Raw genomic sequence first — 22,446 nt, 5'->3', positions numbered from 1 at the left:
CACCGTTAAAAATGCCCCATGCTCAGGGGTGCCTGGGTGGCTCAGTCGGTTGAGCGGCCGACTTCGGCTCAGGTCGTGATCTCGCGGTCCGTGAGTTCGAGACCCGCGTCAGTCTCTGTACTGACAGCTCGGTGCTTGGAGCCTGTTTCAGATTCCGTGTCTCCCTCTCTCTGACCCTCCCCCATTCATGCTCTGTCTCTGTCTCAAGGATGAATAAACATTAAAAAAAAATTAAAAAAAAAATGCCCTGTGTTCCACCCATTTGTTGCCCCTCCTTCTCTGCCCCTGGCAACCATTCATCTTTTTAGTGTCCATACTTATGCCTTTTCCGGAATGGCACATAGTTGGAATCATACAGTACGTAGTCCTTTCGGACTGGCTTCTCTCACTTGGCGATACGCATTTAAGATTGCCCCATGGGTTTTTTTGTGGGGCTTGATAGCTCATGTTTTTTCTTTCACTGAATAATATTCCATCGTGTGGATAGACTACAGTTTATCCATTCCCTTATTGCAAGACACCTTAGTTGCTTCCAATATTTTGTAATTATGAATAAAACTGCTATAGATATTCACGTGCAGGTTTTTGTGCAGACATACGTTTTCAACTTATTTGGGTAAATACCTAGAAGCTATGGTTTCGTTTTGTAAAAAACTGCCAAAATGTCTTCCAAGGTGGTTGTACCATTTTGTACTCCCACCAGCAACGAATGTGTCTGTTGCTCTGCATCCTTACCAGCATTTGGTGTTGTCGGTGTTCTGGATTTTAGCCATTCTAATAGGTGTGTAGTGCACACATCCTTTTTTTGGGCGGGGGGGGGGGGGCAATTACATTTTAAACAATTAAAAATACATTGTATACACCCACTTTATATATATATATATATATATATATATATATATATATATATGTATTCCATATAAATACATATATGGAATAAAAGTTTATAAAAAAGGAAAACAAGAGATGGTAAAGATTCATGATTATGTTAACCTGGTTTGGGGGGTAAAGAGGATGAGTTAGTGTCTCAGGAACTACATTTAGTTGTACATAAACCATACATTTAGTTGTAAACTGCTGTCCTTATAACTTCCTTTTAGGGTGGAGAGTTCTCAGCTATTGTTAGATGGTTAAAAGTAACTAAATTAATAAAAGTAGGTTATGTGTGGTAAGCTGAATAATGGCCTACCCAAGACTTCTAGGTCCTAATCCCCAAAATCAACACACTGTGTTATGGGAAAAGGGGCTTTGCTGATGTGATTAAAGGTGTTGAGATGGGGAGATTACCCTGTCTCAGTGTAATTACAAAGGGTCCTTGTGAGTGAAAGAGGGAGGCAGGAAGATCAGTCAGAAAGAGGTGTAAGGACAGAAGCAGAGGTCAGAAAGGAAAGACGATGCCATGCTCTTTGAAGATGGGCCAAAAGTCAAGGAAGGCAGGCAACCTCTGTAAGATGGGAAGAGTAAGGAACCCATTCTCCCCTAGACTTCAGAAAGAACCAACTCTACCAATACCTTGATTTTAGCCTGTTGGAACTGATTTTGGACTTCTGACCTCCAGACTTGTAAGATAATAAATTCCTTATTTTAAGGCACTCAGTTTGCTACGGCCACAATAGGAAACTAATACAGTGGGCTAGGCATGGATCAATGATTAATTGGATTATGATAAATCCAGTCCTATACTTAGTTCCAATAAAAACAAACAAAAACCCTTGAATAACTCCTTATTTCCAGAAAGACAAAGGTCAACTCCTCAGCCTGGTACAAATCTTGAACACCACAATTCCATAAAGCCCACCTCCCCAAGCTCTCAAGACCCCTACTCCATGCTTTCCCCTCTTCTCCCTCCCTAAATACTTCATATATACCTTAACCTTAGATCCTGGCCTCTGTGCCTTTTTGCTATTCCCACTTTTTTTTTTTTTTTAAGACAGACCGCACAAGCGAAGGAGAGGAGCAAAGGGAGAGAATCCCAGGCAGGCTCAGGCTTGATCCCATGACCTCAGGATCGTGACCTGAGCCAAAATCGAGTGGGCCACTCAACCAACTAAGTCACCCAGGCATCCCATTCCCACTGAATGTGAAGGGGCTCAACTTCCTTCCTCTTTCTATGAAGCCTTCCAGGTTCAAATCCCCCTCCACCTCAGTACATCTGGCAGAGCCAACTCTTAAGGCACTGTTTAACTGCGACCCTTAGGCTTGGGCAACAGGCTGAAAAATAAATCTTTACTACCACCCTTCACTAACAGCTGATACAAACTCAGTAACATTCTCCTTAAGATGCTGGGGGGAGAGGATGGAAGCGCACCCATGAACTGTTTTGGGGGGAAAAATTCTACAGGGTTAAAGGCAGTTTCCCTCCATCCTCAAGCAAGACTTCATTTTCTGTGTACATGATCGGTATCTGCAAACACCACCTTAAGTCTGTGCACGTCTCTGCCCAAATATTTCTTTCAACTCCAAGAATTAAATAAGGGGTTGGAGGGCATTATCACTGTACTTTACACTGGCTCGATGAGTCATTTTAATGGAGGACTGCTCTTCTTACCCTCTTATCCGATGACATAAAGGATGGGGAAACCTTGTAAACTTACAAAGCAATCTACAAACAGCCTACCTAGGCTAGGAATACCTATTTGCGGGAAAACATGCCGAAAAGACACGACCGGACCACGGGAAGCCCGAGGGGACCCAGCGAGCGCGGCTCCCAGCTCAGCTCGGACCCGAGGTCCACCCCGGCCCCTCCAGCCCGTCGCGCGGGTCGGCGGTTGATGTCCACCGATCGGCTGTTTTGATGAGTAGAGCACGGCTAGAAGGGCCTGACGGCTCACACACCACGCGGAGCCAAAGCACTGCTTCACACGCAGTTGAAGAAACCGCTCTCAGGCTGGACGAAGGCGGAGCAGTCGCGCAAGCTGAGCCAACTGAAGGGCCTTAACATGCTTAGAGCAGTCCTAGGCCAGCCTCCAGCACGAGGCACTCTGGGACTTGTAGTTTACTTCCCGGTCAGCATTTTATCCATCCCGTTTCCCCGCCTGTCAACGACGCTTTTTATTCTCTCCCTCTCCTTCCAGCACGCCGACTTCCTGGTCGCCGCACGTCCTCACTTACGACTACACTACCCAGAAGTCTCTTCCTCGCGACCCAGGGCGCTGCGGGTGGTGTCCGTCTCCTGTGGACTACAATTCCCAGAAGTCCTCTGGAGAAGTGCTTCCCTCTTTCTCCAGGACCACAATTCCCAGAACCTTCAGCTTCACGGCGGTTCCCTTTTCACTCGATCTGTTTTTGAGCTGGCTGGGCTTCAGCCGGCCAGCAGGCGCACAGCGACGACGTGATTCGTCGGGACTGGGCACAGGGTTTCCTTAGCGGCCCGTTTTTCTCCCTACTCAGTTATCCCATTTACAGGCCGTCGCGGCTGGCCTGAGCGGTGACCTGGCGGGCCGCGCCTGCGCTCTGCCCCGTTTCCTGCCTGGCTGGTGGCGGTGGCCATTTTGTTCATCCTCCTCCTCCTCCTGCTCCTCCTGGTTGGAGCGCAGTGTCCGGAGCGGGCTGGGGGGAGAGAGCCCGAGAGCAGGGTTTGGTGCCTTCTCCTCTGTCCCCAGCCGGTGCCCGGAGCCCCCCTCCCCTTCCTCCCCACCCCCTCCCCTCCCCAGCCCTGCCCTCCCCCTTGTCCCGGGATCGCTCCGTCGCACCCACCATGATGGAAGACGACGGGCAGCCCCGGACTCTGTGAGTACCCGAGACGGGGGTTGCCAGACGCCGAGAGGCCCGGGCACCGCGGGAGACGCTGAGGGAGGGAGCAAGAGAGCCGGGCCGAAGCTGGGATTCGCAGCGGCTCCTGGGGTGGATTCCAGGGTGGCGCGGACGCGAAGTGCATTCCTCCTCTGTCCCCTTTTCCTTGGGAAGGAAGTCCTCCCTTCCCCCAAACAGTCGCTTCCTGGGGTCTGGGGTTTGTTTCGACCTTTTCCTCTCGCGCCCTTCTTTGCACGCGCTTCCTAGGCCGGGTTTCTGCACGGCAGGGGCTGTCAGGCCAGGGAGGGCTCCTGGTCCCCCTCTGCTGTGGGGGCCCTGGACTGGGCCGGGAGCTGCCGGTCCCCACGGGGGCAGGGCCTGGGTGGGGGTGGGACCGGGGGTGGGACCGCAGCCTCGTGCCCGGCGGGCCCCGAGGAATTACCACTCTCGCCCTGCACGTCCCCGGCTACATCGCTCCCAGCTCTTCTCCCAAGCTAAGCTCTCCGAGGGAGCTGGACACTCTTCCTCCACTCAAGTCCCTTCTCTTTTTCTGCCCCACGTGCCCCCGCCCACGCTGTCAGAGACACTCGAAAAGCGCCCGCTACTTTTGAAGTGCAAAAGGGATGCCTCTTGCCACCGGAGCATCTTTCCCTTCTTGGAAGTTTACTTTGAGCGCTACCTACGCTACACTGACAACCAGTTGTTAAACTGCTTTTGCTCTTTTGGTGTTGCCTCCTCCTAATCTGTTTTGTGCTTTGAGACCTTCAGAATTGGATAAAATGATGTCTACCCATTATTCGATGTGTGTCGTCTGAGCGCTTTTTCTTCTATCTTGCTGTTGCTTGTTTACCTGAAGCCCGATCTAATGAATGAATTTCATCTTCCAACTGCTTGTTCCAGTTTTCCTTTCTTTCCTAATGAAGAGTGATGACTCAGCATTTGCATTCCTTTCCGGATAGTGTGGCACTCCTTTCTTTTTTCTACATTTTTTAAAAAGTCTGAGTAATTTCTAAATCAGTGTTTCAGTTGGGCACCTTCGGTTTTCCTAGCCTCTGGAAACTCAGCACACCTACCTCCAGTACAAGGAGTCAGATCACTGCTTTGTTTTCTTTTGCCTCTGCCTAGTATTGATATGATCATAGTCCACTTGGCTCTGCTGTCTGTTGGGGAAATTACTTTTTGGGGAATAGATGAAGGTGGATGGGTACTTAGGAAGTCTGACTAGCTTCTCATCTCTTCTACCAAAGTAGAGAAGATAGTAAAGAAGATAGATATCTATGTACGATGTTGATACTGGTTTGGGTTTTGTTGTTTCTTTTTTTTTGGGGGGGGGGACCTGAGGGGGGTGGGCTTGCACTCTTTGTAATCTCATTTTTCTAATGTCTCACCAAAGTATTTGCCATCCTGTTTTGAGAGTTCACAGCCAACTTTAGCCCATCGAATGCTTCAGTGAAAAGCCTGCTTAGGAGAATTTTTATATTTATGTTTTGTGCTGTCTCCCACTTCCAACCTTTTTTTCCCAGAAAAGAGAGAATTGGGACAATTTGAAATTTGCCCTTTAAAATCTATTGAAGCCAAGGCTGGATATTTAGCCATGTGTGCTTTGATGGAAGCATCTGGGAAAGCTGGATTTAGTGCCCAGCCAGCATGTATTTAACAAAGATACAAGTTACATTGAATCTAAACATCTGAAATGTCATCACTGCATCATAATAGCTACTGAATAATTGGTAAATTCTCATAGCACATTTCTCATTAACTGTATCTATATGTTCCTTGTGAAGAGGAATTCCTGATTTTGTCAGGCTAAATAATATGCCATTTCACTACCTTTAATTCCCATAACTATCTCTGCATTTGCCTTTTCGTCTCCCTCAGACCTTGGACCCTTCTTCAGTTGACTAACGAGCTAACTTTGTCACTTATTTTTTACCTCTACTTTCTCCAATATCCTCTTCTTTCTCTGAAACACACTTAAGTCATCTTTGTTTACAGTTGTCTAAGAATATGTGACATGTGTACATGTGAGTAAAGAAACCTCTTGAGCTTAGTTGTACTTGTATGCTAGTACGTGTTTACTATTCTGTCTTCCTTTTTCCTTCTCCCACTCTTCTCTATGGGAAGGGTTTTTTTTTTTAGACAAGGACTGCTACATCTTCCTAGGTCTTACCCCTGCAGCACTTAGTTCACTGCCCGGAACACAAGAGGTACTCAAATATTTTACAATGATTATACTTCTTTTCATTAAATTAGTATTAAGTTTGTTTTTTTTTAAGTCCTGAGGGATGTAAAATTATGAGCAGACATGACTGTCATACATGGTGTGGTCTGTTGATTTTTATATCTTTTTTTAAAACCTTCATATGTTAAAAAAAAAAACCTTCATATGTAGAATTTTGAGATAAAAGCAAAGGTTTCAGAATTGGGATTTTTTTTATCAGATTTTAATAAAAATAATGCATATTATTTTTTCCTAAGCGTTCATTTTACATAATTCCCCTCAAAGTATTTTAGGTGTACGTAACATGACGGAAACTTTGAACTTGACTTTTAGAGGTTGACATCTAGTAGGATTTCTTTTTGTTTATTTATGGAGATCCTTCTTTTATTTTACATCGTGATCTGTGGGTTAGGTTTTCAAGTGGCTGGTATGTTTTAAAAGAATGTACTCTTAACAAAACTTATCTTAAACTGTTTCCTTAAAATGCCTGTGTGTTACTAGTGAGGTTTTTTTCCTGCAGACACACACAAGCTAAGACATATGGTTCTATCATCAGAAAACAATATGGTGTTTATAGCCTAGGTAGGTCTTTAAATATTCATTACATACAGTATTACTAATTTATTTGATGGTATTTAAAGTGGTATAGAATTGCTTTGATGATGTTCAGCCTAAAGTTTATTTATCCTTTAAAGGTCTGTTTTCTGATGTTCTTTGTTCTTATTTGACATTTATCTTGGGGTTATATGTATGGGATAACTTGTGATCTAAAAAAACAAATGAGATCATGCTGTGTAATCTGGTGTTGGACCCACGTTTCAGGCTTGTGTTGTGGGTAGCTTTTGAGTGCAGTGATTTGATCCATGGTATATCTGAATATATAATACAACATTAAATTATAATGGTGTTCTATTATAGTTTAATTAACTTTCTTCATTTATCTGATGCACCAAAATGAGTCGGAATTGTGGATCTGGGATTACACCATGTTATGCAATGCCATCCTTTAAGGCTGTTCTTTCTTTTTGTTAGAGGCTGTCAAAAAAGGAGGAAATAGAGCAGTGATTTAGAGTATAATCTGCACATTTGAGGGCAATAGCAGAAGAAACTATTAGATCCTGTTATAAATTTGACTAGCTATACAATGGATTTGGCTATATCGTGACTGTAATTAAGCACCTTGTTCGACTTAATCATGTTCTCTGTTTCTTTAAAATGTGTGTGTATGTGTGTTGCTATCCCTTATGTAGTGGTCAGTTCACTTGGACAACCCCCCACCCTCCCTGCCCTGCACCTTTCCTCCCCTGTGCCTCTTCCTCAAATGCAGTACTGACAAATTGATCCGTTCATTAGAGGCCCATTGAAGGATATTGTTATAAAATCTTCTCATATAGGAACTTGCCAAGAACAAAAGCAAAAATGTTACTTTCGTGGAAATTTAGCCGTGGTAGCCTGTGTAAAAGTGCCTGTAATTAATTTCAACCTTGGTAACTCTTCAGAGTGAGAACATGTTCAGTGTTGAAGAAGTTTGATTAGTCTTCTGAAAAGGCATGATCTTAACTTAAAATTCTGCCCAGTTGGACATAGGAAGTAGTTTGGCAATGTGAACTTTTGCCTGCAGTGAAACTGCCAAGTCTCTGGTCTCAAATTGGATTTTAACCCTTATGTTAGGGATAAAAGCATCATTTTCCATTTTTAGTGCTTTAGTGCCTACAGTTCCTGTTCGTAGAAGACAAAATAGATCTAAGGTATGCCTTTTTTTTTTTTTTTTTTCTTGAGTAAAAAATTGTTTTGGAATTTTCTAAGTGTTTACTCTTTGTATTGACTTCTCAATACAAGAATTTCAGCCGTTTGTGTTTTTCTGTTATTTTGTAAGTTCTTCAAGTAAAAATTATGTATGTATTTAAACACTTGGAACTTTAGAATACACTGACTACTTCTTAACCAGAACAGAAAGAAAATGAAGTGTAGAAACTATAATTTAGAAAGAGAAAAGATACCATTTCAGTGTATTGCCAAGAGATGATTTTCTTTCCAGGTCAGGTGTTGAACATCTGTCTTAAGTATTTTTGTTAGTATTTATTTTGGGAAAAATTTTACGATAATGCAAGGTATTTAAGCTGTGTACTACAGTATTTTAAAAGCTATAGGAGGTTTCCCTATTGAGTATTAGGAAGGATGAAGGCATCTGCAAATGAATGAATTATAGAACTCGAGTAAAGGAGAAGGCAGTCTGAGATTTGGGTGAAGTTTAGGTGAAATTATGTGATGAATTACATCCTTTTTATCCTGGTAAATTAAGGTGTTCTATGTGTTGTCATGGAAGTCCTTTTTTATATTAGTGTTTGGAATTTAGTTTGCTGCTTTACCACTGAATTTTTAGTGGAGATATTTAAAAAGTAGGAAACCTGAACACTGAATTACTGTATTTCATGACATTCTAAACTTAGATTACCATTTTGCTCTTTGGCATCAGTGCTTGAAATGTAAATTGCTGTATCTAAAAGTGCCCCTAGAATTCTTCAAAATGTATAACTCACTCGAAAGATGTTGATGTGGAATAAAAATCCTATTAAGCAGTAACAGCTTTAATTGTGACTGTTAGGTGTGGAAGGTAATTAATGCCCATGCAGTTTTTTCTTAACAAATCAATGTATAAACAGTAACGCAAATTTAAAACCGTTTAAGTTATTTAAATTTGATTATATTAAAATGGTGATTCTATTAACTTCGTTATTAGTGTCAATATGTGAAAATCAGTTTTATCCTTTCTTCTTGTATTCTCTTAGAAACGAACTAGCTAGCACTTTAGGTTAAATGAATATAACATTTAGGAGACCACGGTCACTTGTTCATTTTCTTTATAGATAGTTCTACCTTGTACAAAAAGAAATTATTCCCTGGATACAGGCTCACAAACCCCTATGAGTTAAAAATGAATAGGCAGTTGTCTGACGAGCTTATAATCCTATAACGTTTTGCTACTGCTGGAAAAAGTATGTCACTCCATGGCCTACCGATGGGTCTGCTCTACTTTAATTATAAGAAAAAGATGGCATAGTAGACCTAAACCAGTTTGTCCCTGGTTTAATTTTCTGTTTAAGTAACATTGGACTTGTGTTTCAGTTTTAGAGCATGTAAGTACCCACTGCAATGAAAATTCTTAGCTGAACTCATTGAATTGCTACTCATTATTATTATTATTTTTTTAATGTTATTTATTTTGAGAGGGAGAGAGAGAGGAGGGAAGGGGCAGAGAGAGAAAGAGAGAGAATCCCAAGCAGGCTCCTTGCTGTCAGCACCGAGCCCAACACAGGCTCGAACCCATGAACTGTGAGATCATGACCTGAGCTGAAATCAGAAGTCGGACACTTAACTGACTGAGCTACCTCGGCCGGCGCTCTTGCTATTCATTCTTCATCAGATAATTTTTTTACACTTTACATTTCTCAGTTTATTTTTCCTTTTCAAAATGTTCCAGCTTAAAGCAGTTATGTATTTAATATGGTAACCATAGATGCAAGGCTTATTTTGGTCTCAGTACTCAGTTTCCAGATGTTATATATTATTGTTAGGAAAATAAAACTTACGTCTTTTTACTTTCCAGGAGAAACTATGTTAAATTTTATAAGTATTGTTGGGTTTATGAGATTGTTCATAACAGATGTGAGTTTTAGGAATTATACACCAAGTACCAGAAACACTTACAAGTTTGGCAGTTTATTAAGCTAAATTAATATAAATCCATGGGACAAGAGAAACCCGGTGGTCATTTCTGGGTGGTGGTGGTCCTTTCTTTTGAGTTTATCTGTATTCAGAATTTCTTATAAAAAATACATATATTCAATTTGTAATTTTAACAAATAATCCCAAGTCTTTAAATAGTATAAGTTTACCTAGATTTGTCTTAATTTTCTCCAAATTTCTGAAGAAATCTTATATTTGCTTTGTTATCTATATAAAGATGTATTTTATTGCTTCTGATGTATTTTAGATTAGGAAATTTTACGATTTTGCCCTGCTTTCCTACAATAAAACAGTGAAGACATATCAATAAATCTTATTTAGCAAGACAGAACAAAGCCCTCCAATCTCTGTTTTGCTCTAACCTTTATTCTGTTCTTTGTTTGTGTAATTGCTTTAGTTGGGGTTCTAAGATAAACTCACCTTAAGTTTCATATCTCTTTACGATCAGGTGTTATAATCAATCAGTATTTTTGGTATTTTGTGTGTGTGTGAAAGAGAGAGACAGAGACACACACACACATTTTGAACTGTGTTTTACATCCAGAAATTGTAGTTATTTTGAGCCTGGTTTAAATTTTTATTATTTTTCTTCTAACAAATAAAATGAGAAAATGATACATAGGTTACAGAATAATAGGCTTTTGGGGTATGCAGAGTAACACTGGTTTCTTTTTTATAAACGTGTGAAGTGGTGCTTTACTGGCCTAATTTAGTGCCTGAGAACAATTGCTGCTTTCCTAAATAAGGGTTAGTCTTACTTTCATAGGATCAGGCTTAATTGGAAAAATGTTATTGAAGACAGGAAGTTAAAATGAAATAAAAGGTGTTGAGTTAAATGGTAATGCATTAGAGCCAGAGCTGAAAGGAAATTGCTGATAATGTACTCTTTTCTTCTTGAACAGATACGTAGGTAACCTCTCCAGAGATGTGACAGAAGTCCTTATACTTCAGTTATTCAGTCAGATTGGACCCTGTAAAAGCTGTAAAATGATAACAGAGGTAAGATCTTCCCAGTTCCATGTGCTGACAGCATGATGTTTACCGTTTTGAAATACATGAGTTGATTAGTATCATTTAAAAATACCGTTTTAAGCCTCACTTATTCTGATGGAGAGGGTCACATTTGTTGTGTTGACTTATTACTTTGACTTGGCGGACAGACTAAGTTTAGAAAGGAGTTTTATTTGAGAGGACAAAGTTTGTGTGCTGTTCCTCTCACATGGTCATTCTTCAGGATATAGTTGTCATCAAGTGATTCCGCTTGTAAAAGTTGTTAGAGCTTATCTCAGAGTGTTGAAAAACTAGGTGACATTGCATACGCTTCCAGTAGGAATGTTACGGATTCAGAAAACACACACGTAAAGGTTAGGAACCGGTGTACGTGGGAGCACATTAGCCCCTCACGTGTATGCTGCGGCACCACGCATCTTGAGCATCTTTAATAAATACTAATAACTGAGTAGCTTTGCCCAGATTGGAATTAAACTGTTAGGGCAAGAATTCTCTTTCCCTTTTTGCAAAGAAAACTTTCTTTTCATACTTTCCTGGTTAAGACTGTGTAGCAGTGCCCAAAGATTTGTGTTTCAGTTCGTTCTTGTCTTCCTTTTTGTTATTCACCCACACACTTTTTAGACTGTGTACTACGTACCAGCCATTCCGGTAAGTGCTAGAGATACAGTGATGAATGAGACAGTTCTTAGCCCCGTAGAATCTTACCACCTAATGAGGGAGACAGAGGAGTTAACAGGCACTAATGACAGAGGATGATAAATGCTGTGGAAGTAGGCAGCTTCAAGTGCTGTGGGAGCACCGAGGTCCGGTAATGTCTGGGGTGAGGGGAGGCTTTCTGGGACGAGTCCATGTCCGGGCTGAAACTGAAGGATAGCAGAGGAAGGGATTCTGGTTGAGAGAAGAACATCGATCCAGCCTGGTGGACAGAGGGAACAGGAGTACTTTGATAGGAAGCGGGAAGGTAGAAACCCTAGCATGGTTGGCCTTCCAAAGGAGATTGGTCAGAAAAAATGCCAGGAGATGAGGCAGGAGTGTTCGGCAGGGGCCAGAAGCTGTGCCCAGGAGTTCGTGTATGCCCTGCAAGGGGAACTCTGAAAAACCAGTAAAGCAAATTGGCCTTTTGGTCTTCTTTCTTAACTAATAATAATCATCATTCCGTTCTGGTGTCTCTTCTTTCCTTCTTGTGTTTGATTATTTATTCCTTCATTCATTCATCCTTTTATTCATCCGAAATTTACTTTGTGCTGGGGATACAGTGGAGAGCCAGATAAAGGCGACTCCCATGAGTTCATATACATTGAGAATATTAACAAAGCAAGTAAACAAGATAATTGCATTTAGGGATAAGAGCTATGAAGAGAATAAAACAGGTCTGTATGGGGATTGGAGGTTTGGTGCTAATATAGGGTAGGTGGTGAGGGAAGAGGTCACGTCTTTGATCTGAGATGAGAATAACGAGATGGTGCCATCTATGTTAAGAGCCGGAGGCAGAAGGAATGGCAGATACAAAGGCTTTGAGCTGGTAATGAGCTTGGTGAGTTCATGGAACCAAAGACCAGGATGGCTGGAGCCTGGGGAGTGGAGGGAAGTGGTGGTAAATGAGAGTAAAGAGGCAGGCAGGCAGCGTTTGGAGCCACCTGGGGCATTCCAGGCCGTGGCACACAGTTTGGATTTTATTCTGATTATGGTGGAGTCTTAAGAAGGGTAAGGAGTTACTCTGATTTGCATTTTTTTTAATGTTTGTTTATTTTTGAAAGAGAGCATGAGGGTAGGAGAGGCAGAGAGAGGGAGACACAGAATTCGAAGCAGACTTCAGGCTCAGCTGTCAGCACAGAGCCTAATGCAAGGTGTGAACCCACGAACCACAAGATAACACCTGAAGTCGGATGCTTAACTGAGTGAGCCACCCAGGGGCCCCCTGATTTGCATTTTTAAAATTATTTGGAGAATGACTGTCATGGAGAATGGATTGTAGGGGACAGGAATGGAAGGAGGGAAACCAGCTGGGTTTATTTTACTCACCTAGGTAAGAGATGATGGGGGCTTGTCTGTAAAGTGGTAGGTGTAGAAATAGAAATAGGTAAGTTTGGAATATAACTGGAGGTGGAATCAATAGGACTGGATTGGTGGCGGGGACATATGGGGAAGGAAGACATGAAGAAAGACACTAAGATTCTTGTTTGCAGTTGTGTGGATGGTAATGTTTTTATTTGCTCAAATGGGCATGGTCAAGGGAGGCACAGGATGGGTGAGGGGAGTGGTGGGAATCAGGAGTTCTGTTTTGGCAGTGTTAAATTGAAGGTGTGCATGTTAGACAAATAAATGGACTTTATATGTAGGTAGTTGGAGAAACTGAAAGACCAGTGCTGATGATACGAGCTTGCAGTGGTATTTGAACCTGTGGGACTAGATGAGATCTAGTTGCTGGATCTGCAGAGAGTACTTGCTGATAAGAGAAGAGTAGGGTGGCTCAGATCCAAGTGCTTGGAGCATCTCCGCATTTAGGGTGATGTTCAGAGTTTGAGTGAAGGGGGAAAACTACCTTCTGAAAGATCCTCCAAGTGAGAAAACCAGAAAACCAAGAGGCTATCTGGAACCTAAACTAGAATATTTAAGGGAGAAAGAGTCGTTAGCTGTTTTGAATTCTGCTTGAAAGTCAAGATGAGGACAGAAAAAGGATCATAGAGGTGGCAGAAGGGTCACTGGTGGGCTCAGCACAAAGTTTCATTGGCCTGGTTGGGTAGGAAGCTGACTGGAGTGGGTTCAGGAGAGAATGGGGTATGAGAAAGTGGAAAGAGTCACTAGCAGATTTTGGAGAAACATTTGATAAATATTTAATAGTACTCTTTTTAAAACCTGTGTACACAATCAGCCATTTGAGGGGAGAGGGATTTGAAATGGCTTTTTATAATTCATCCATATTCTACTACTCCTACATTCAGACTTGTAGATAGTTGTAAAATCTCATTATTTCTCTGTCTTGACATTTATGTCATCCAACAAAAATTGGTGACAATACTAATTAAGGTAAGGACATAGTTGATTTTTTTAGAGTATCCCTTGGTGGCATAGGTGGGAAGTTTCCAAAGAGCATGAATTGTACTACTGACTATGTAGGCGTTTATTTTTCTTTTCATAGATTCTATTTTAGTATATGAAAAATCCTTTTCCTTTAGTTTTATGGTCTTTTACTTTACATAGTGTTTATCTTAGATTCTAGGTTTCTCCATATACTGTAATGTAATGTTAGTGATTCTAAGGCTAAAAAATTTTAACATCTCTGACAGTAGGGTTGTGACAGATCAGTGGTATCTTAGATGAAAGGCAGTGGTGTGTGTGTGTGTGTGTGTGTGTGTGTGTGTGTGTGTGTGTGTACACATGCATAGTTCATACATTGAATGGGGTTGGCCTGCTACTAGGTAGATAAGCTTGAAGTCAGTCTGCAGAAGCAGGCTAATTTACTAAAGCCTGTTGTTATCGATCTACCATTGGACCCCTGTACGTTTTGCTACAATTAGTAGTGTTTTCTTTAAAGACCATCAGGGCAGAAGAGATGGGAGTAAAATGAAAAATTGAATAGCATAGTTTTAGCTTGCTGTTTACCTTTAAATCATTTCTACAAATGAATGTTACCGGTAAATGTTAACTCTTTTATAAGAGGAATTTAAATGCATGTTTTTCTTTGGAATCTTTTCCCCATTTCCTTTCTGTACCTCTTAAGAACAGAGTTCACATGGCTACAACAATAGGATTTTGTATGAGAGCCCATAGTTTTCTTGTCAGTATTAATGATCACACTTTTTTTCCCTCAAGGAAATGCCTTCTGGTTGCTTCGCCACTATTGTTTTAGACGTCTTATTTTGGATTTTTCTTCTAAAACTTTCCTGGAATGAAAAACAGTGGTTGTTGAAAAGATCTTTATTTTATCTGGTATTTTGTACCCCTTGTAAGTGCAACTAGAATTCCATGTTTTAAATAGTATTAATTTTTTAGGGCATTTTACGTTGAACAGTGATGAATGCTTTAGCCTCATGCAGAAACGTGTTTGTACAGTTTTGCGGCTCTTCAGTGTAGGTTGCAGTTTTACAAGATTCATTTCCGTTTTGGTTGTTAGATTATAAAGTTGCTATAACTCAGTAATACTTTCTCATTGTCTTTATAAATGTCTATTTGCCAACTACTTTCAAGCATAATGTTGTAGAACATATTTAATAAAGATTTCTTATTTCCTGTGATTAAAAATTGTAGCTTTGTCTTGGCATATCTTATTAAGACATATTTTCAGAAATTTTTTTCTTGATTACTAGTATATTTTTCTGGTCTTTGAAGACGAAATAGAGTCTCCTGTTCATTAGGATATTTTGAAAGATGGGGAGTTCATTTCAATAGCTGGTTATAAATGTGAAATTTTTCTGTTTTTATTCTCATTCCTTATCCAGAAAAGAAATACATAATTTCATCTCCTCGTATGTAGTACTACAAATCCTAGTTTCAATCAGGAATAAAGTTTGTAAAGTTGGTTCATTTATATATATGTATATATATATATTTATATATATATATATATTTTTTTTTTTGGGGGGGGCATGGATATAGTTTATGAAGGATTATGATACATAAATAGAATTCATCCTTTTGGAAATAATGTTGGGAGAGAGAAGAGCAGTGGTAAGGAGTGGTCCTTATCTCAGATCTAAACTTAAGGTTTTGTTTGGTCTAATATAAACTTCTGTTTTATATTTAACGTATTTCACCAGCATTCTGTATTTTGATTTAACAGAGATAGTCCTGATTCTATAGGTTCTGTTTGCGTACAACAGTATTCTGAGGTGCAAAGTCAGGTGTAGCTATAAATCTTATTTTTATAAGTGTTAGGCTTTCATAAGCTGATGCAATCTCACCTTGTACATTCCTAGCTGTCAGTAATGTTTTTTCCTGGATTTTCTTCTCAGCAACCCGATAGCAGAAGGGTCAACTCTTCTGTTGGATTTTCTGTTTTGCAGCATACAAGCAATGACCCATATTGCTTTGTGGAATTTTATGAACACAGAGATGCAGCTGCTGCATTAGCTGCTATGAATGGGAGAAAAATTTTGGGAAAGGTAAGATAACAGAATGATGGCACCTCACAAGTGTGTATATTTGCATGGCGAATTAGCTTGTATTCTTTTTTAGCGAGTTTTTAAACAAATATTCAGCTGTGCTGAGTGATGGTTTTGCTTTATTCAGCCTAGTGTTTTTACAAAAATTATCAATGATTTAATAAGTGGTAAGTGTTATAATTCATAATGACGTGCCTAATAATTGTATTAAATATAATCTTTATTTTTAGGAGGTCAAAGTAAACTGGGCAACAACACCAAGTAGCCAGAAAAAAGATACTTCCAGTAAGTACTTCTGCTGCATTTCACTGTGGAAGAGTTCTCAAATTATCCCGGCAGCGCTACCAGCTTAAATAGGGTTTCTCTTCCCTTAGTGTTACCTGAAAAAGGCTTAGGAGCTGACTTTAAGTAGTTGATTACCAAATGCTTTGATTTCAGATCACTTCCACGTGTTTGTTGGGGATTTGAGTCCAGAAATTACAACAGAAGATATCAAATCAGCATTTGCCCCCTTTGGTAAAATATCGTAAGTATCACAATCAATACTATATTCAGTAGTGATAGGCACAATTGTATATGATTAACTTGTACCGGAACTAAGATTTTCTTTCCCTAGTTAGTGTGATTTTTTTTGTTTGTTGGTTGATTTGTTTTGTTTTTTTGATTAGTAGATGTTGTTGAAAATGTTAATGTCATTTCAGTGTTTTGGGGTCTTGTTTTCATCTAATCCTGTGTATAATATGTTAAAAAATTTTAAGTGATTCTGTTTGTTATCTTTGAAGCAGATGTTTGGGTGGTAAAGCCTATTATAAAGTCCAACTTTCTGTCAAATGTTTTTAAAGTTTGGTGGTTAACCAAAAGTGAATGTGATGTATGCTGTATATTAAATTTTTATAGAAGGAATTATAAATTGGGAAAAGTAGGTAAATCCTTGGGTATATTGTGGTTGAATTGGAAATGTACATGTTTAATTATAATGATAAGTGTGTTTTAATATTTTAACTCAAAAGTAGTACTGTTACAATATTAAAATGTTTCATTGTCTGAGCCATAAATGTGGGATTAATTAGTAGATGTTTCTTTGTTAGTGGTATTTGATTCTGCTAGTTAGGGCCCAAATGTGGTTTGATTTTTAGCAAAGTTAATGCTCAAATTTCACTATGTGTTACATGATCAAATATATTGGAAAATTAAAAGTGGTTTTATAAGTTTTACAAAATGTTTATCACAATTTATCTTTCTGATTAAAATTCGTGTAATGTTTATGTACTTCCTGTAGATTTAAATTAAACTTTGTAGTACTGCTTTACAGGAATGTGTTTCAACTCAGAACAACAATACTTTTCTGTATACAATTTGTTGTTCTATAGATTTATTTGAAAGAAAGATTTAATTCTTAATTTTCTATTTTGATATTTGCTTTGCTTTTTAATCTTTAAATGTGGTAAGTAGTACTGTTTTAAAAATCAGTATAAAAAATAATACAGGTTGCTGTTTTTCAATCTTTATTTATACCTGAGACCTGCAGTTTTTCTAAAGTCCAAGTCACAATTAAAAGTAATAGCATTCTGGTTATTTTGCAGAATTGCTCATAAGAATGGACAGGATCTTGAAGGCTAACTGCAAGGAACTGTGCACACTGGAACTCAGTTGTAGATTTTTTTCTCATTTCTATTTATTCTTATTATACATTATTTATATATACATATTTTAGTATTTACATTTTAACATTCTATATTCAGTGGAGTTCTATATTTCCAATCATTTTAACTTACTCACTAAAATTTCTGTGTAAATTTGTTGTTTTCGTACTGGTGTGCTTAGCATTGTTGTTAGTTTTTTATTCTCCTTTCTTAAATTTCTGAAAATGTCAATTTTTCAAAATTTACAGCTGCCCAAACTCCAAAATGATGATAGAGAATTGACCAAGAAAAATAAAGAAATCTGTTAACAGGCCATGTATGCCTTTTTAATTCCTATTTTTACCTCTTTTTCAATTTTTTAATATTTCATATATTTTGTATCACTAGGCAGAAGACATTTAACTATTTAGAGATTGCATGGTAAAGTAGTTAGCATTGTTACAGTAATTTATAGAGCCAGTAAACCTTAGAGGACACTAGCCAATAGAATATTAGAAAAGGAAACTATTGTTCCTATTAATCTTCAAATTTGAGCATTTAGTTTAGAAAGTGCAGGCTATTTGATTAGGTTGCATGTTTATTACATGTTTTTGTCTTACTGCTTTTTTCTAACAGGTAAAGAAGCGTTAGGGAGAGTTCAGGAATGGCAGTAGTTAATTAGGGCTAACTGGAATTTTATTTAAAAAAATGCTCACAATACAGTGTGTGTGGTTCCTTTTAGTTTTTATTTTGAGGATGACTCTTACTTCCCTCATTTAGCTGTGCTTCTTTTCACAGGGATGCCCGAGTAGTTAAAGACATGGCAACTGGAAAATCCAAAGGCTATGGTTTTGTATCTTTTTATAACAAACTGGTATGTTTTTCAACTTAATGTAAATTTAATAAAAAATTTAGTCGTTAATTATTCTGAATCTTGAATATTTTTAGATGTTGACTGCCATAGGTTTTTTTGATGTAATTTTGTATGTTTTAGTAGTAGAGAATAATTTTTTCTTGGAAATAAATACTGGAAAAAGATAGACTGATTTTCAGGAAGAGTATTACTGCAGTTGCATTTATGCATTGGTAAAGGTAAGACGTGTTGGAAGTCAGGCTCAAGACTAGGACATATGAGCTCATCTCAGAATTTGGAGGGAAGTTCAATTATATGTAGTCTGAACCATGAAAATCTTCATTTTAACTTTTAAATTATTCATCCTTTTGTAGCTAGGATATTAATGACTATAGCAGACTATGGAAAAGAAAACTAAATTCTTTAAGAAAGAGTTACCAAAATATCTAAGCATTTGCACTAAGTGTAAGATCAAATAATAAAGCAGGCTTTGGTATTAACATTTTAGACATTTCAGCAACTTAAATTACCTACGTTTTATCAAAGTGGCTGAAGCAGCAAGACAGAGAATAGGAGTTGCATTCTTTCTTTGCTTAGATTCATATGCACATTAGTTGTGATAATTAAACTCAGCTTTATTGGCAGCATTCTGAATCACAATGCAGAAATCTTCTGTTTGAAAATGAGTTTTCAGGCTTGTGTCACAGCCATAATCTGTTGTTACTAGAATGTAGATTTTTGGGGGGTAGGTAATTTAGACCATAGTATTAGAGTTTCTGTATATTCTTCGGTAAAAGTTACATTTCAGATCAACCACTAAATTAAGATATTTGTGAACAGCTCTGTGTTGTGGGATTCCTACTTTCTCCTGTTTTGGTAGTCCGTGCGATTATGATTTTTCCTCGTGTATTTGAATTATGATGCTTCAGTTTTGCTCCCTTAATGCTGAAAAATGCTGTAATTTGAAAGCTGTGAATAAAGATAGTTTTTATGTATTCACCCAAGTTCAGATCATTGTTTTGTGATATTAGTTCAGGTTTGTATACTTAGGATGCTTAGCGAATTCATTTACTGAAAAGATTTATTGGATCCAGCAGTGCCAGCATTTTATTTCATCTTACTGAGTCTTATATACCACAGTTTTCTGTGTCTGTAATTACTCTTTCTTTCTGTTCTTTCTCTGTAGGATGCAGAAAATGCAATTGTGCATATGGGAGGTCAGTGGTTGGGTGGTCGTCAGATCAGAACCAACTGGGCCACACGTAAACCACCTGCACCTAAAAGTACACAAGAAAGTAAGATTTGTCTACTATGTATGTTAAGATTACGGATATGTCACAAAATCATGAATTAGCGTGGTCTTCATTTCTTAAAATTTAAATTAGTACTGTAAGCCTCTTTTCATCTTGAATTTAATTTTCTGATAGTGACTGGGCTTTGGTAATTAGTATATTTGGAGCAGTGAACCAGCTGATGTTACAGATCAAATCATAGTGTCAAGAAAAAAAATTGTATTTTCTCACCCAGTGAGGCATATCTTAACAGTATGTCGTAATCCGTTTTATACTCCATGTACAATCAACATTTTTGTTTCCTTTCTGCATATAGATAACACTAAGCAGTTGAGATTTGAAGATGTAGTAAACCAGTCAAGTCCAAAAAATTGTACTGTGTACTGTGGGGGAATTGCCTCTGGGTTAACAGGTACAGTGTGTGATTGTCACCTCCCCTTCTCTGCGGGGCTGCATCGTCGTACCGGGGTCCTGAGCCTTAAGTGTTTTATTTGTGTGTTTTTGTTTCTCAGATCAGCTTATGAGACAGACTTTTTCGCCATTTGGACAAATTATGGAAATAAGAGTTTTTCCAGAGAAAGGCTATTCGTTTGTCAGGTAAAATCCTACCTACAGGGTCCTCTTCTGTTTGACCCGTTCCTTTCAGTTACATGCTTTGATCCCCTCAGGCGTCAGTGTTTGTTACTTTCGTACTTCTTTGCAATGTAGAACTTATTTCAAGTTCTGTCTACACCAAGTGTTGACAGATAGGAACTAATAACTTTCTATTATTTACTGTGTTAAATAAGTTCTTTAAAAAAAAAAGACAAAAACCTCATATCCTCCTCTTTTAGATTTTCAACCCATGAAAGTGCGGCCCACGCCATTGTTTCGGTGAATGGCACTACTATTGAAGGACATGTTGTTAAATGCTATTGGGGTAAAGAATCTCCTGATATGACTAAAAACTTCCAACAGGTAATTCGATTTTTCACAGCACTCTTTAAGGTTTCCGTCTTACATATCTACATAAAAGCTTTAGAAACTCTGTAAAATAAACAAACAGAAAATAAAAGCCTATAGCTGCTTTCAGTTGATTTTATTAATGCTTTTTCAAAAGTGATTATTTTGCGGTATTAACTGAATCTTAATACTTTCTTTCCACAGGTGTCACCACCCCAATAAACTTAGACAATGATAAATAACAGAGTCCTATTCACATAAGGGTGCTTACTTAGTTTTTCTCTTCCTTGTCTCCCACTTTCTTCAAATCCTGTGTTTCTTACTTAGCCCCTGAAACAGTGCTCTGCTTTTTCCTAGGTCGACTATAGCCAGTGGGGCCAGTGGAGCCAGGTTTATGGAAACCCACAGCAGTACGGACAGTATATGGCAAATGGGTGGCAAGTCCCGCCTTACGGAGTATACGGGCAACCATGGAACCAGCAAGGATTCGGAGTAGAGTGAGTTGTTGGGTTTGTCCAGTGTAGGAACAGATCCCGTTTTGACAAAAGAGATAAAAAGTGTCTTTTTCTAGGGAGAATCTATTTAAAGTAAATTCATCACACTGTTTGACATTATAAGCCTTATAAGAAACCTAATGAGTAGTGATTATGGTGCTAAACATTTGCTTTTTATTACGTAGGTGAAAGGGAAGGTTGGGGTAATATTTGGTGTGTCTTACCATCTCTATCAGCAGTTGGTAGAACTTCACTGACGTTTCTAATCTATTTTATCTCCTTGTTAATTTTTGCGTGGAAAAGGTCTTTGCCTAGATGTGTTCAGAAATGTAATGATTTATGTCTGTTGGCTTGTGTGAGAAGTCTTAAGAGGTTTATGTGATACAAAGTAGCTTCCTTTTCCTCCCCTGTTTGTTCATAGAGTAGGTTGGTCCTTTGCACCTTTTCCCAGGCCAGCCCAGATCTTTTTTTGACTGGTTCCTTCTTCTCTTTCCAACATGAACTTGTGTTTTTTAAATTTCTTAAATTGATGTCCCATGTTTGCAGTGCAGGATAGGTAGATGATCTGTCAGTTTATAAATACCAGTTTTGAGATATTTTTCAGAGAAGTTACTGTGTTAAGTTGTGATTATCTTAACAAAAGTTTAAGACTAATCCTGGGATATGTATTCTATATACGTGGATGCGTATCACTTTTTCTTTGCTCTTTGTTGTAGGTGTGTTGATTTCCTGTTGTCTATTCTGTGATTAGGCTCTGCTTGACTTTTGTATAAATGTATAGATAAGTTTTTCTTTTGTTTGCTCAAGATGTTTTTGTTTTTGTTTCCCCCAAGTCAATCACCTTCTGCTGCTTGGATGGGTGGATTTGGTGCTCAGCCTCCCCAAGGACAAGCTCCTCCCCCTGTAATACCTCCTCCTAACCAAGCTGGATATGGTATGGCAAGTTACCAAACACAGTGAGCTGGGACTCTAAACAAAATTGTAATTCATGATAGCTTCAGTTTCCTGTGACACTCTGAAGACATGAAAGTAGACATCGGAAAATGAAAATATTTATTTTAAAAATTGAAATGTTTGGAACCTTTAGCACAGCTTTGCTTTGGTGAAGGACACATGTCTTCTAGTTCTGCCTTTTTAAGTTTTTGTTCATGATGGATATGAACATGATTTTTCTTTGTGTACAAAAACTAAAATAAAGTCAATAAAGACAATTCTGACTACAAATTTTGATATAATAGGAGAAATGGGTAATACGTTTTGATTCTTAGATACTATTCCATTTTTATCTTGCTGTTCAGTATTTTAACTCACTGTGTTTTTAAAAGAGCAAAAAAAGGGAGGATCGTGAAAAACTGGGAATCACACATAAGTTCATCCTGAACCTTGATACTCCCCTCCCCTCCCTTGAGGTGGACCACATTTGAAGTCAG

At 38.7% G+C, this 22,446-nt stretch overlaps 1 protein-coding gene across 7 annotated transcripts; it reads left to right on the top strand.

The window, feature by feature from the left end:
* The first annotated feature begins 3,200 nt into the window (after positions 1-3,200).
* On the top strand, positions 3,201-22,227 carry TIAL1 (TIA1 cytotoxic granule associated RNA binding protein like 1). Of its 7 annotated transcripts, none has more exons than XM_045439125.1 (13): positions 3,250-3,729; positions 6,474-6,535; positions 10,603-10,699; positions 15,664-15,813; positions 16,044-16,098; positions 16,252-16,339; positions 18,234-18,309; positions 19,475-19,583; positions 19,897-19,992; positions 20,093-20,177; positions 20,414-20,537; positions 20,880-21,019; positions 21,850-22,227. In XM_045439125.1, the coding sequence occupies exons 3-13, from the start codon at positions 10,688-10,690 to the stop codon at positions 21,974-21,976; spliced, it is 1,062 nt and encodes a 353-aa protein (XP_045295081.1). In that variant the 5' UTR covers positions 3,250-3,729; positions 6,474-6,535; positions 10,603-10,687; the 3' UTR covers positions 21,977-22,227. The 7 variants fall into 7 exon arrangements, with proteins under 7 accessions (XP_045295080.1, XP_045295079.1, XP_045295081.1 ...); XM_045439127.1 differs by having other exon boundaries at positions 3,251-3,729; positions 15,715-15,813; XM_045439124.1 differs by lacking the exon at positions 6,474-6,535 and having other exon boundaries at positions 3,201-3,729; positions 15,715-15,813.
* Positions 22,228-22,446: the final 219 nt, after the last annotated feature.

This window comes from Leopardus geoffroyi, chromosome D2, assembly GCF_018350155.1.
Source record: "Leopardus geoffroyi isolate Oge1 chromosome D2, O.geoffroyi_Oge1_pat1.0, whole genome shotgun sequence".
NCBI lineage: Eukaryota > Metazoa > Chordata > Mammalia > Carnivora > Felidae > Leopardus > Leopardus geoffroyi.
The sequence above is the reverse complement of the archived record's forward strand: the minus strand, read 5'-3'. Positions and strand labels throughout refer to the sequence as shown.